Source organism: Bufo gargarizans, chromosome 4, assembly GCF_014858855.1.
Source record: "Bufo gargarizans isolate SCDJY-AF-19 chromosome 4, ASM1485885v1, whole genome shotgun sequence".
Taxonomy (NCBI): domain Eukaryota; kingdom Metazoa; phylum Chordata; class Amphibia; order Anura; family Bufonidae; genus Bufo; species Bufo gargarizans.
The window spans coordinates 77,963,906-77,980,225 of record NC_058083.1 but is presented as its reverse complement, the minus strand read 5'-3'; the positions used below and the strand labels follow the sequence as shown (position 1 = coordinate 77,980,225).

Genomic DNA, 16,320 nt, shown 5'->3' with positions numbered 1-16,320 from the left:
TTATTCTTAATGGTCAGTTTAGTTGAACCTGAACAAATATGCACATTTTCATGTTTAAGGGTCTCCCTTCTAGCAGTTTTGCTGTCCGCTCACAGTTACTACAGTAAGTGAATCCCATCCTTAGGAGGAGACAGAAATAGAGAGAGAGAGACAAAGAGAGCGAGAGAGAGAGAGAGAGAGAGAGAGAGAGAGAGACTGAAATGGGTGCGTCTTTCTTCACCGGCTTGTTTGTGAGCTCAGTGAGAGTCTGCATATTTGCAGGGATCCGTTCTTGATCCAGAGCTCAGAGCTGCCAACTACTGATCATCTAAGACACTGGAGAGAAGAGATGAACCGATCCCTCCTGACATTTAGAATGCCTCCCTTAGGTATGGTATTGTGTGCCCAGCCTCACACACATGCAAACATACACCAAAAAAGAGGGATGAATACTTGGGCTGATCAGAAATTTGAAATACACTGGAGAGAAGAAATGTACTTTATTTATGAACCATGTGCGCATGGGAGTTACGCTCTCTGCTCTCCTCAGGCTGGATACAAGTGTGTGAAAGAAAGTCTAGACCAGTATAGTACTGGCAGACTACCTGCATATAGACACAGCCACCAGCTCTGAAAGGACAGCAGAGTTAGCAGTTAGGCCTGTTTCACACTGGCATTAATGGTTTCGGAAGGAGAGCAGTCTGCCGGATCCATAACTACCGTGAGCAGCCGTGCGCTGCCGGAAGTCTGTCTGGCCCCATTCAAAATAACGGGGAGCGGCGGAGATCCGGCCACAGCACAGCAAATATGCTGAGAGGAGGCTGGCCAAATACTGCTGCACACAGAGTAGGATTTCCCCTAGGTCATCCCTTGGTGCACTCACACAGTATTAGGTTTCCTTAGTCCCCTTGACATAGTGCAATGCCTCCTTACTGCCTCCCCATACAGTATGATGCTGTTAGGTGCCCCTTTACAGTAGGATGATCCCTGAAGTGCCCCCACACAGAATGAGGTGCTATTAAATTCCCCAACACAAACGGAGGCCCTCTAAGTGTTCCCCAGTATGACGTCCCCTTAAATGTCTTCCAGACAGTATGCTGTCCCTTATGTGTCCCCCTTCCTGCAGAGTATTATTCCCCCTTGAGTGGTACCCACACAGTATAATGTTCCCTTAAGTGCCCCTCCACACACAGACTGATGCCCTCTAAGTGCTACCTCACAAAGTACGATGCCCCCTTGAATGGATACTATACAGTATGATGCCCTGTTAAGTGACCCCCACAGTGCTGCCCCCTCATACAGTTATGCCTCCTTAGATGACCCCTGCACACAGTGCTTCCAGTTAAAATACTCATCTACCCAATATTCCCTATATGAACAGAGTGGAGCCCTTCTGCTCCGCTCTGTGCTGTGCTAATTGTAGTTTGGCGCAGCAGGCGCGATGATGTCACTACATCACACCTGCTTGCACTGTACAGTGGACAGCAGGAAAATGGTGCAGCAGGAAGCTGACAGCACTCTGCTTCTCCACTGTATTCGAATCCTGAGGACGGAGATACAGTTGAAAGCGAGACATGCAGGGGTTCATACAGCTGGCAATCACATACGAATAAGTGCAGAGACAAGAACAATAAAAGGAATCCTAAGACAACCCACAGAGTTTAGGTATGTGCTGGAAAAGATTGCTGAGAGGTATTACGAGACTTCAGAGTGTGAACAGCCATTCTTTGATTAAATCTTAAAAAGTGTGTGAACCTTTAATAAATGATGTTCAATCAACCCGAAACAAGGGAAAAACATAGGACAGATACATACTAGCCCCCAATGACAGCCCTTGAAATCCAAGTCTTACTAAAATATTCTACTCTCCTACTATAATTAATTTCTGCTTCTCAACAGGAGATGCCATCTGTATGATCTAGGCAATCTAGATTCCTATTAATTGGGGAACAGGTCTGAATGAATTTCTGACATTGTTTTTCTGGAGAGCAAATTCGATCACTGTACTATAATTATATACTCCAAGATTTGAAGAAGAAATTACACCGGCGTTGCACCGTATAGTCAGATGTGCATATTACAAGGCTTCAAAACCCAAAGTAATATTTGCTAAATTTAGTCACCAAGAAGATCCATACTGCTAAGAGCTGTGCCCGCGCCTTGTTACCTCTACATACGTTGGCACAGTAGGTAGGCATCTTAAAAGTGAAAATAACACAAAAAAACGGCACAAAAGCCTTTACTTAGCATTAGCACCCCTCTTCGGTTTCAAAAATTCTTTGTTCTCGAGCCAAATTTCCTCCATTCCAACCATTGACTTTGTAGATGAGCCCTTTGTGCAGCTCATTATATCAAATGCTTTTTAGAAATCCACTTAAATTATATCCATGGGTTCTCCTTTGTCTATCGCCTTGACAATATGTTCAAAGATCTCCAGTGGCTATGTCAGTCGTGATCTTCTGTTCAGAAATTCTAACTTGTACATTTCTGAGTGTTTCAAAATTTTGATCCCTGTCAAGGTCTGTCCCGTCTTCCCCCTTACCTGACAATACCATCCAGCCCATCGCTGGCAGATTTCCCTAGACATTTTTCAGGCCTAGGAGAATAAGAGATACTAAAACAAGATTGTAAGAGGGAAGATTGTAGTCTAAGGATTGTCCAAAATGGAAAAAAGGCAAAATGTATAAATCTCAGGAGGAGTCAGAAGATCAATATGCCTAGAACTCTGCTGCTGGACTTTCGGGTTATTTTCCATTGAGGTCTGATGATCATAACATTTCTGGTTCATGAATACAATGTCAGATGTATAGTGAACACGGCTTTTAAAAGGGTATGGATACCTTTGGGGGCATTTTTTTTACTATTGCATTGTACTTATTTTGAGCTAGAAATCATTATTTTAATTGGTCTTTATTTAAAAAAAAAACATTTCAGCCCTTTCCTCCGTTCAGCCTTGAAAGTCAGAAGTGCCAGGCTCTGCATTTATACGGCTTCCCATCTGGCAGATCAGCTGACAACTCCTTATCTCTGATCTCCTGACCTCATAAACACTCATTATAGCTCAATTCATATGTAACTGAAAAGAAAGTGTTTATGAGCTGTTAGTAGTTCTGAGACATGGGATATACATAACTGGCAGATAACGAGTGAAAGATGCTCACAGCTAGGCAAAGAGTTAAGGGGGTTATCCAACCCCAATAATGACCCCCAATGCCCAGGCCCCTCATATAGATTATACTTACCTGCTCCCCCAGAACCCGCGTCGCTCCTGATCCCCACACGGCTGCTGCATCTCCCCGGAACGTGGATCAAAACATCCGAAGCAGCCAATAGAGGGCCGCAACGGGGACGAGCCTTCCTATCATCGTAAGTGACACTAGCGAGGCTCATCCACGTCGTGGCCTGCTATTTGCTGCTCCCCTTCCCCCCTTTCGCCACATGTTTTGATCCACACGACGGGGAGATGCAGAGGCGGCCGTGCAGGGATCCGGAGCAACGTGGATTCCGAGGAGCAGGTACATATCATCTAGATAAGAGGCTTAAGCATCAGGGTGGGGGTCATTATAGGGGCTGGATAACCCCTTTAACCGTTTATTATAACTCTTCAACAGTTTTTGTCATAAAGACCAATTGAAAAAAATGATTTTAGCCCAATGCAATTATAACAAATGCTCCTGAAAGTGTTCATTCCTATGATCCTCTGCTGGGTGACCGCGTCTTTGATGCAGCATCAAAAATTGTTCTATGTTGGCAGCACATCGTTCTTTGTAAACTGGTTATGTGCTGCCGACAATATGAAAAGTGAATGGTGGATGAACAATTGTATTAAGGAAAGGAATATTATAAATTTGCTCCCTAGTTCTACGTTTTTTGGTAGGTGTTCTCCTCTTTCAGTTTGTAGATCTAATTGTCAGCAGACACCAACATTTTTCAAAGCATTTGTAAGATTTTCAACTCCAAAAAGTGTCCAGATGACACCAGGTTAGGCTGGTGCCTCGTTTCTCTGTACTTTCACAGGTATACGTTGGGAGGATTCTCCAACACGTCCATAAGCTTGTATGCACCACGTGTATGACAAAGGTGTGTCCTTTTGCCATACGCTGGGTGGTATCCTTCAGCATCCCAAGTTTAGCTCTGGCCAGTTAGCCCTTATCTTGTAGCTCTGGACTTCACAGCTCCATCCACTGTGTAGTGGATGGGACTGCGCATTCCAGCAATCATCTCCAGCGGTTGGTTACAAGGTAGTAGGAGATCCATAGGGCTCCAGAGGTGTTGGATACTTGATTATCTGATATTGGTGGTCTATCCTGAGGATAGGCCATCGATATCAAAATCCTGGACAACCCCTTTAAAAAGGTTTAAGGCCATGACTGATATAAAAAATTAAAATCAGGATATTTTTTTCTTTTACGTAATTTGCCGACAGATGTTAAGTATTTCTGTGTTGTCATCTACAAGGCAATACTTATTTCCCTCTTCCACCTTTTGATTCAGACGCCACAGTTTTGTGATTTCAGAAAGTACCTACCTGTAATAGAATCAGTCAATGAACAGAATCGAAGTACATTGGGTATAGGTTACTGCTGCTCTATAGGAATGTCTTTTAGAAGTTAAACATTTTGTGTTGTGCGAGGCGAGCTTTGGAGGAAGCATCTGAAGTCGCTTCGTTCAAAACTTCAGAATAATACTGTACAGCAGGCATGTCCAAACTGTGGCCCTCCAGCTGTTGCAAAACTACAACTCCCAGCATGCCTGGATAGCTTACAGCTATTAGGGCATGCTGGGAGTTGTAGTTTTGCAACAGCTGGAGGGCCGCAGTTTGGACATGCCTGCTGTACAGAGATCCGTCTCCATACAGTATTAGACTGTATGGGCTCCGATGAGCCTAATCAAGTTATTTGCGAAGTTGCGCGCGACTTTGTTGAATAACTCCGGTATTAGTCGGAACCGAAGCAGAGTTCGGTTTCAAGTTTTAAAGTGGTTTTCCACTTCAAAAATCAATTACCGAAGTTATTCAACTAAGTCACGCGCGACTTTGTGAATAACTTACTTCGGCTCATCGGAGCCCATACATTCTAATACTGTACGGAGCCCAATCTCCGTGCAGTATTATTCTGAAGTTTTGAATGAAGCAACTTTGGATGCTTTATCAGAAGCTTGCATCGCTCAACACTATTAAAGGGGTTATCCGGGTCCAAAAAATGTATCGCATATGCCCGGGCCCCTCACACTGAATATACTTACCTGACTCCCCACCGCTGCTGCTGCTTCTCCCCGTGCGCGGATGAAAACATCCGGTGTCAGGGGGGAGCAACCCATGGCAGACGGGGACGGGTACGATCCTTCGTAGCATTGAAAATAGATAGAAAGGTAGGTTATACTTAGGAAATAAGAAGATTTACATTTGGAGAATGTATCCTTATATTAGAGAATTGTGTATGTATAAATTAGCTCTCTTCCAGAAGACAGAAAACTATCTTATACCAGCCAAACTAGAGACTCCCCAAAAAGGAAGAGGACACCAGAGCTAATTTGTATGCTACATTCCTATGGAGCATTGTCTGTACGCAAGTCTGCATACAACACTGGATCTTTTTAATCGGAACCAGTACCGCCCTTGAATTGCATAGATAATTATCACCTACAATACTGTTCCAGTAGTAGGCACGCAACACTGCAGGGCATTTCAAATACCATGCCAAGGCTCTGTTGGGGGGGTAGAGCATTTAAAGTGGTCATCGGGCATAATTTTAAATCAAATGCCCGCCAGGAATGTGTTAAAATTATATTTAAAAAAACTCCTCTTTTAAAAGATCCTCCACTCCAGTGGTGGGGCTCCCAGTAGTCCCCACTCCCAGTTGACCCGTTCATGGTAATGAGATCGCTGCAGCCACTCACTGGCCTCAGAAGTTATGAATGCAGTGCACTGGCCTCATTAGTTGTGTGGTTCTCACAATTCCTAAAACACCTAGTATCATGGGAACCACTTACTATTGTAGGAAGCCTTTAAAACTGCTCAATGAAGTTAGACATTTTCCCTACCATGGTATGGGAATGGCTGATGCCTATCATTGGGGATAGGACCATTTAGCACTATGACTATAGGAAAAATAGATGGTTGAATGTCTACCTCACAAGTAGTCCATTGTTAGATTATTGTCACCACCCTACAAACTTTGCAAAACAAAAACCTTTGAGTTTACTAAAGATTTTGCCGTCAGGGAGAGCACGTACTAATTTACAGAAGTGAAATATATATAAAAAATGTAAAAAAAAAAAATGGAACCTGATGTAGCTAGTATACCATTTAAATTTCTCATCCATTCAGTTCATTTAATTTACAGTTTTGGGAATAAAAAAAAAAAGTGAGATAATATATTTTGGAACTGCTACTTGATGGGTGGGGATTCACCATCTCCAATAGGGTGTTCCATGCACCCGCTAATGCTGGAACTAGAACTTGGAATAAAGCAGGAATCACAGCTCCATTCAAAGTATAGTGGTCGTGCTGGGTTACTGCGGCTCAGCTCCCATTCACTGGAATACAGCAGTAACCAGGCTTGGCCACTAAGCTTTAAAAGGGCTCATCAGAGACTAAAAAATGTCCCCCATATGCTCCAGCCCCTCACACTAAATCTACCTAACTTGCTCCCCACGCCGCAGCTTCTCCCTGTGCGCAGATGAAAGCATCCGGTGTCGGGGACGAGGGCACCCAATTGCAGGTGGTGACTGGGACAAGCTTCCCCAACATCGCAGGTGACACTAGGGAGGCTTGTCCTTGTCCCCGCCTGCCATTAGCTGCTCACCCAACCCCCGACATCAGATGTTTTCATCCATGCACTTGGAGAAGCACCAGCAGTGGTGCGGGGACCAGGTGATATTCAGTGTGAGGGGCCCGGGCATATGAGGGAAATGTTTTCGTCTCAGATAACCCCTTTAAATGGAGCTGAGCTTCTGGTTCCTTTCAGTGTGCTTGATTCGGCGCCTGGAACATCTGACCAGTGAGGGTAATATTTTACCTAAGAAACATGAAAATAAATGAAGATATGAATTTTCCCTGTGAAGGAATGCTTTCTGGTGTGTTGTGAAGAATGTGTACCTGGTAAACCCCATTTTAAATGTACAATTTCACAGCCATGACAAAAAAGCACTTTTTTTTTTTTGTTTCTCCTGGTTTGAGGTGTCGCCGGAGTCTCATTGTTTAATTTCCTAAATACTCCCTTCTGGAATGATCTACAGTCCTTTTGGCATTTCACCTTCCTCAACTGAATAATTTATCCTAGTCAGTGGGATATTAAATCCAGCCTGCCTCATGAATACTGAGGTGAAATATTCTTTCAGGCTGTTGGCAAAATTGACCTCATCTGTCACAAAACTTCTTCGGCACTCACTAGGGCCATCTCGCTTCTTGTCTACACCACAAGTTTCCTCGTCATTATGCAGTGGGTATTCGAGGCGCTCATGTAAACTTACTGCAAAGGAATGGATGCAAACCCCCTAAAAGCTTAATGACACTTATCTATAGCAAATTGTAGCGGTATATTAAAGTAAAGCAATACAAGAAGAAAATAAAACATGGACTAAAGAGATTACGGTTTTGGGGGTACTGGATACGAAGAATTTTAGACTTGTTTTCAACATGAGCTGAATTTATCAGAATAAAATGAAGCCGTGAACCTTGACCTCATTACAGACCAGACACTTCAGTATCATACGTTCAAGACCCCTTTCAGACGAGCGAGTTCCATGCTCCGGACTCGCAGCATGAGAATGCGGCGGCTCCCGTCCTGACCTCCCAGCACTGACATAACATTATTTCATTTATGATGCTATGTAACCCTTACAGTTCTGGGAGGTATTGGATAACACTTACATAATGCTGTCAGTGTGATCCAATACATTCCAGAACTCTAAGGGTTACACAGCATTATAAATGTATGCAACCTCGTCAGTGCTGGGAGGTCAGGATGGGAGCTGCTGCATACTAAGGGCTCATGCACACGACCGTATTCCCTCCGAGACATATGTTCCGTGAGTGGGCCACGTGTCCCGGAGCGGCATACATCGTGCGCACAGGAGAGCACAGCATCATAGGTTACTGTGATGCTGTGCACATCGGGCCGCCCACGGGACTATTGTTCCGCACTCATATGATATTATGAGTGCAGGACAATAGCCATGCGGGCGGCACGATGCGTACAGCATCATAGTGACCTATGATGCTGTGCTCTCCTGTGCGCACAATGTATGCCGTCCGGGACATATGGCCTGCTCACGGACCGTATGTCTCAGAGGGCATACGGTCGTGTGCATGAGCCCTAACGCTGCAAGTCCGGAGCGTGGAACCCACTCGTCAGAAAGGGGCCTAAGGCTTTGCTCACACCACAGCGAAAAACGGCTGTGTGACGGCCATATTTGTAACGGCCGTCACACGGTAGTTTTTAGAATAAAATGAAATCAATTGGGCTATTCACATGGCCATTTTTTTTAACGGCCAGTAAATTCACTGGCTGTAAAAAAGCGGACAGGTCTTATTTTTGACTGAATTCACTAGTGATAAGTGAATCGAAGTGCTTCGTGGTAACAAATGAATTTTCCCTAAAATGGCGGTAAATACAAATTTATTCTCACCTCATCAATTTGCACACGAAGAGTCCGCCTCGGCCATCTTGATTGAAGATCCCGCGCAAAATCTCAAAATCAAGATGGCCGTGGCGGACTGTTCACAAGCAAATGGATTGACCCCCGACAGCCCTCAATGGTCATCTCAGATGCCGCGATCAGCGATGAACGTGGCATCTGAGGGGGAAAATGACGTGGAGGAGACACCATCGCCATTCCCCGTCATTGCGCCCACTAATTACAAAGAAATGCTCTTTGTGACAAAGTTATTTATCACAAGCAAATTTCTTTGTGAGCTTCGGCGAAGCAGCCAAATCAAAGTTCTGAGAACTACTGTACGCCCATCTCTAGTGTTCACAACCAGGCGGACTCCATTGAAATCAATGCCGTTAGACAGGCCCTTTAGGCACATTATTAATGCTGAGGGACATTATGGGGAATAATATTAATGCTGGGGGACATTATTACTTCTATGAGGGCACTATTGGGGACATTCTGTATAGTGCCGGTGTTGGGATTTAAATAAAAAAGCCAAATAAAATCATCCTTTCTTAATGTCCGTTTTTAGCAGTCGCTAAAAAAAATTTGCAAAACGGCCAATAAAAAGGGCCAGATGGTCAGAAAATGGATTAAAAAATAGTTGAAAAACTGACAAGTGTGCCCGTTTTTTCATTGGTACGGGTTGTGTCTCCTACTGCAGGTCAGCAACAGTGAAGTGAATGAGGCTGAGCTGCAATACTAGACACAACCAGTGGATGGGTGCGGAACAGTTTTTATTAATCAAGCAGCCAAGTTTTTCTAACACTTGAACCCCATTTAAAGCGGTTGTCCCAGGTGGACATTTGTATCATATTGGACATGCCATAAACAGCCGATAGGAGCAAGTCCCAACAACCTCAAGAATGGGGCTCCATTGTGAATGTAGACTATGCCACGCATGTGCTACATCCTCTTGGTTCACTATTAGGACTTCTGAAAACAGCTCAGTAATTTTCAAAAGTCCCATGGAAGTGAATGGAGAGGACCTCACGCATGTGTGGCCACCCCTCCAATCATCTCTATGGGACGTCAGAAAAAAGCCTATTTTCAGAAATCCTATACTAGAGAATGGAGAAATATGTACCTGCGCAGCTTCCCCTCCATTCCTGTCGAGGCCCCATTCTTCAGACATTTATAGCAAATGTCTAGATGGAAATACCCCTTTTAGAGTCAGTGGGCTTCGAGGACATATATATATTTAGGCCGTCTTCCACAGCTCCAGGATTCGCTCATTTATACAGTTTAGGAATAATCCAAATTAATACTATTCATCATCTGCAGTTTCATTACAATGCAAATTAGATCGACTTACTCTTGTTGTAGCAGGTTGCGAGCACATTCTTGTCTGCTGGGCTAGCGCAGATTTGCCAGATTTCCCCCGCATGGTGCAGTAGCACATTCTTATTGATGATATTATTCTCATCGTCAAAGTCTATAACGTGAATCTAGACATATGGAAGCATAAATTTATGAGACTCCCCCCATCAGAAAATAAAAAGAACACAAAAGAAAAGCAGATGAACACAGAAACTGAATTCATTAATTTGTCCCAACTGGGGAAGTGATGAAAATGCATAAGAGCAATACGTTTTCTGATGACTTTTTAACATATCGGTGACAACTCGGTCTATACATGTACTGGAAAAGCCTGTGGTCACCCAGCTTACTCAAAACGGAAGGTGGCCATACACATTAAAGGGGTTTTCCGAGTGTGTAATACTGATGACCTACCCTCAGGATAGGTCATAAGTTTCTAATCAGTTGGGGTCTGAACCTCGACACCCCTGCCAATCAGCGGTCTCAAGAGGCTGCAGATCTCCGGGGAGCACCAGGCCTACCTGCAGCTCACAGAGCACAGCGCCGTCCACTGGATAGCGGCTGCACTCGATATTGCAGATCAGCCCCATTCACTTATGCGTAGACCATGTGACCGATAAATGCAGATCTCAAGGGCCTAGGAAGAGGTCGTGGCACTCACTGGAGTGCCTCGTCTATGCAAACAGCTGATTGATGGGGATGTCGGGAGGTGGACCACCACAATCAGATACTGATGACCAATCCTCAGGATAGGTCATCACTTTCAAACACTCATACAACTACCTTAATGTCAGGCGAAAGCAACGATTTTGATAGGACTGGCCGACCAACTAATGTGTATGCTAATGTCCCAACATGACAGATACTCGGTCCCTTTTTGCCTGAAGGGAGATAAACCACTGCCAGATGCCTCTGCTTACTCTTTCTGCCAAGCATATTGGGCCGTCCAGGTGTATGGGAAGGACAGAAAAGTCTGCAAACTATGAAAATTGTGCCTCGAACAACTACAGATCTGCAGAATATACAGCCCATTATAATTAGAGATCAGCGTATTTCTCCATAATTTGATTCGGTCAGTTCGCAGAATTTTCCGAAAAGATTCGATCCGAATTTATTCGTGGCGAATCGCGTTAAAAAAACAGCTATTTCCTGGCTGCAGAGAGCCTGTATAGTGGTGTAGAACAGTGTGCCTTGCAGTAACACGCATAGGGAGTCTGCTGTGGTAGTGAAACAATACTGTGAGTCAGTATGACATGCAGATGATAGGCGTCGCTCTTAGAATTAGTTTGGGGCCAAAACTGACCAAATAACTCAAAGCTTGTTAACTCAGCCTTAGGCCCCTTGCAGACGAGCGTGTCCGGATTAGGTCCGGATGCATTTCAGTGAAAACTGCGCAATTTTGCAAGCAAATCCATTCCGTTTAGTTTGCGATCGCGTTCAGTTGTTCAGTTTTTATTGCGCGGGTGCAATGCGATTTAATGCGTTTGGGATACGATTTTCACGCAGCTCCATTCACTTCTATGGGGCCAGCATTGTGTGAAAATCGCAGAATACAGAACATGCTGCGATTTTCACGCAACGCACAAATGATGCGTGAAAAGCAACGCACATGTAAACAACCCCATTGCGTTCGCATCACGCATTGCACCCGAGCGGAAAACTCGCTTGTGTGAAAGGGGCCTTACAGGTCAATGTTAGCACCAGGTATAAAGAACCGTGCAGAGGCCCAAAATCCTATTATAGCGTGAAAGAGTGCACTCCTTTTACACCATCGTCAGCTGTCTACAGAACCTGTTCTATTAAACGCTTATACAAGTAGAGCCCTCCTGACAGAGTGAAGAGGGTGTCAACAGTAATTTCACAAATCTAGTTTGGCTGCCCAGTAGTCCAGGGGATCTTCTATGTGGGGTGGCAGGGTGCACTCCAAGTATGCCACAACCTGCTGGTTCAGGTTCTGCTCTATGTCTAACTGCTGCTGCTGGTGAGTAGTAGGAGGGTGAACAAAAACGGCTCATCAGGATGTCACGGGGGGGAGTGGGGGGGAAAACCCCCACCGTACAATGTTAAAGGGATAATGGTAGCAACTAGGCCAGGCCACCGGGATCAGGGAGCAGGTCACCTCCTATTGCGTTTCTAATCCTCTCCCTAACTCCTAACCGTATGAGCGGACCCTGATGGTGGGACGACTCATATCCTGGATACCTAAAATCCTGAGTCACCCTGGAAATCCCTAACTTAGGGGCAGGGGAGAGACGACCTGTTTATCCACAACACGGAGGAACAGGAGTCTCTAAAGGCCAAGCAGCAGGAAAAGGGTAGACCATATGCAGCAAGAGGATCGGCAGGTAAGAACAACAAGACAACTTGCTAACCTGATGGAGCCTCCACAACTAGAAACCGTGCATAAGTACAGGAGCCCAAACACACAGCAGGTCACAGTACAAACAACCGACCCAGGAATCCAGTATACTAACTCTGCCAAAGCCCCCCATGCTCACACAGTGCATGGCAGCCCCAAGCAGCGCTGCATACAGACTTATGGTTCACCCCTTCAGGAAACCAGCCCCCTTTCGGAGGTACAACCCACACAGAGCTCCTGCACCAAAGACAGCTGGAGTACCACTGAATCCAGCCAGGAAGCCACAGGAGATAATACCCAAGTGACCACACCCAGTCAAGGAGTTAACCCTTACAGCACCAGACAGGGGAAGGCTACAACTTAAAGGGGAAGTGCACACACCAGCTAACACGTTGCTACCAGCAACAGCATGCATGGCAACCGTATCACGGCGCACACATCCAAAGCAGAGACACTGCCACCACATGCCATAACAGCAACACGTTTCCACCGGTAACCGCAAGCATGGCACAAGTGTCACGGCGCAGGCAGCAAAGTCCGTGACCCAGGGACTTTAGACTTAAGTTGCTGCTGATGGAGCTGGTACTGCTCCTGCCCCCCCCCCCCCCCAGCAGCCATGGCAATGGAACGTGAGCGCAGAGAGAGTGGCTGAAGTGCATGCAAAGTTTCCTGGCCATTTTCAGGATGTCTTGCAGATGAGCAGAAGACTTCAGGAACCACTTTATAACCAGATTAAACACGTGCGCCATGTAGGGCGCATGCCTCAGCCCTTCTTGACGCAGCGCCGACACCATGTTCTTCCTGTTGTCGGTCACCATGGTTCCGATTTTGAGTTGTTGAGGAAAATGCCAGGATTCGATTTCTTGATGAAGGATGCGGAGCAGTTCCTCCCCTGTGTGACTCCGTTAGCCCAGGCAAAATAGGTGCAGAACAGCAAGAAACCGTCGTGCCCTGCACATGTGGTATTCTGGTGGGGCACGGTGAATTGTCCCTGCAGTGAAGGCTGAGGACACAGTGGAGGATGAGGAGGCAGAGGCAGACACTGTTGCAGGACCAATGGTGTGAGAACATGGAGGCGGAAGCGGCATCACCTGCTCAAGTTGCTGGTGTGGCTGGGCAGGAACCACATTTACCCAGTGGGCCTTAAAGGACATATTTTGTCCTTGACCGTAGTTACAGCTTCACACGTCAGTGCTGCGTGCACTTTGGCAAACACAGACAGGCTCAAGGACTGTCCCACCTTCTGTTCTATATATGTGTGCAAATGGCCATGTTCACCTCCTCCGTAGTCCTAATAAAAAAATTGTCACACTGCCGAGTATGGCATTTTCCCAATACTGACTGCCTGCTACCGCTGCCGTCAACTTTGATTCACTCATCTCTAATTATAATATTACCTTCAACCCCTTGAACACAGCATATTTTGGCCTTCAAGTTTATTTTTTATAGACATAGCCCCAAGAGGGTCTATTACTTTTAAGGTTTTATTTCATGATTTATTTCGGGAGTATATACAGTATAATGCACTGAAAAAAAAATAAAAATTGACGAATTTTTTCGGAGATGCAGGGGAGAAGGTAAAAAAAAAGCTGCAAAAACAAAAAATGTGCACCAAAAATCTGCGTATAAAGTGGCACAATTTCGGCGCAACTAGGGTTCCTACAACTTTTTTCCTTTTCCCGACATGCTCGAGAAGGAGGTGGTGCTTAGTGGAAAGGGAAGGAGCACTGCAGGAAAGGGAACCCTATGATGTGCAGTCTGTCTAAGCTTACGTCATCTACAGGTAAATCTAGGCCACTCTTTCTGTGCTGCCACTTTCTGAGAGTCACCATTTTTTTGTTTTTCTGTTGAGGGAGCTGTGCGAGGGCTTGCTTTTGTGGGATGAGTTGACATTTTCATTGGTATAATTTTGCTGAACAGAAAACAGCAACGTTGGCATTTTTTATGCAGTTCACTGTGCAAATGAAATATTGTGATAATGTTATAGTTCAGGGTATAACAGATGAAGCAAAACCAATTATACAAACATTTTCCATTTTTTTGCATTATAATGCGGAAAAGAGATTTTTTTTGTTATTTTATAAAAACATATTCAAATAGGATATCATATGACAAATGTAAAAAATAGTACAATCGTGGCCAAAAGTTTTGAGACTTACATAAATATTGGAAATTGGAAAAGTTGCTGCTTAAGTTTTTATAATAACAATTTGCATATACTCCAGAATGTTATGAAGAGTGATCAGATGAATTGCATAGTCCTTCTTTGCCATAAAAATTAACTTAATCCCCAAAAAACCTTTCCACTGCATTTCATTGCTGTCATTAAAGGACCTGCTGAGATCATTTCAGTAATCGTCTTGTTAACTCAGGTGAGAATGTTGACGAGCACAAGGCTGGAGATCATTATGTCAGGCTGATTGGGTTAAAATGGCAGACTTGACCTGTTAAAAGGAGGGTGATGCTTGAAATCATTGTTCTTCCATTGTTAACCATGGTGACCTGCAAAGAAACGCGTGCAGCCATCATTGCGTTGCATAAAAATGGCTTCACAGGCAAGGATATTGTGGCTACTAAGATTGCACCTCAATCAACAATTTATAGGATCATCAAGAACTTTAAGGAAAGAGGTTCAATTCTTGTTAAGAAGGCTTCAGGGCATCCAAGAAAGTCCAGCAAGCGCCAGGATAGTCTCTTAAAGAGAATTCAGCTGCGGGATCGGAGTGCCGCCAGTGCAGAGCTTGCTCAGGAATGGCAGCAGGCAGGTGTAAGCGCATCTGCACGCACAGTGAGGCGAAGACTTTTGGAAGATGGCCTGGTGTCAAGAAGGGCAGCAAAGAAGCCACTTCTCTCCAAAAAACCCCATCAGGGACAGATTGATCTTCTGCAGAAAATATGGTGAATGGACTGCTGAGGACTGGGGCAAAGTCATATTCTCTGATGAAGCCTCTTTCCGATTGTTTGGGGCATCAGGAAAAAGGCTTGTCCGGAGAAGAAAAGGTGAGCGCTACCATCAGTCCTGTGTCATGCCAACAGTAAAGCATCCTGAGACCATTCATGTGTGGGGTCGCTTCTCATCCAAGGGAGTGGGCTCACTCACAATTTTGCCCAAAAACACAGCCATGAATAAAAAAATGGTACCAAAACACCCTCCAACAGCAACTTCTTCCAACAATCCAACAACAGTTTGGTGAAGAACAATGCATTTTCCAGCACGATGGAGCACCGTGCTATAAGGCAAAAGTGATAACTAAGTGGCTCGGGGACCAAAACGTTGACATTTTGGGTCCATAGCCTGGAAACTCCCCAGATCTTAATCCCATTGAGAACTTGTGGTCAATCCTCAAGAGGCGGGTGGACAAACAAAAACCCACTAATTCTGACAAACTCCAAGAAGTGATTATGAAAGAATGGGTTGCTATCAGTCAGGAATTGGCCCAGAAGTTGATTAAGAGCATGCCCAGTCGAATTGCAGAGGTCCTGAAAAAGAAGGGCCAACACTGCAAATACTGACTCTTTGCATAAATGTCATGTAATTGTCGATAAAAGCCTTTGAAACGTATGAAGTGCGTGTAATTATATTTCACTACATCACAGAAACAACTGAAACAAAGATCTAAAAGCAGTTTAGCAGCAAACTTTGTGAAAACTAATATTTTTGCAACTTTTGGCCACGACTGTACATGTACATATAGTCCAGCTGTAAGGCTGGCCCACAGAGGAACTGGTGTTTAACCTGGTGGGCCCCTGAACAAGGTGGGCCCCTAGTCCCCTACCCCCTGCACAAGTGGCACATGGCTCTGGCTGCACTACATATAGATAAGGAGTATACAGAATCTCACTCAGCCCAGGTCCATATAAAAAAAACTGGTAAATTATTTAACAAAGTACCTAGACCATTGATATAGACACATCAGGTGGCTCAGATGACTTGTAGGTAACAGAGGCTGCCAGCCAATATCCTTTTTCCCCAGGGACCTGCCCACTACAAGTCGCTGCAGGGC

General features: G+C 44.9%; 1 protein-coding gene across 2 annotated transcripts in view; it reads right to left on the bottom strand.

The window, feature by feature from the left end:
* The window catches only part of EIPR1 (EARP complex and GARP complex interacting protein 1), a 198,261-nt gene that overhangs the window by 114,475 nt on the left and 67,466 nt on the right, over positions 1-16,320 (bottom strand). For both annotated transcript variants that reach the window (XM_044292544.1, XM_044292545.1), the window contains exon 3: positions 9,953-10,085. In XM_044292544.1, coding sequence (XP_044148479.1) covers positions 9,953-10,085 — 133 coding nt within the window. The remainder of the gene's footprint in view (positions 1-9,952; positions 10,086-16,320) is intronic.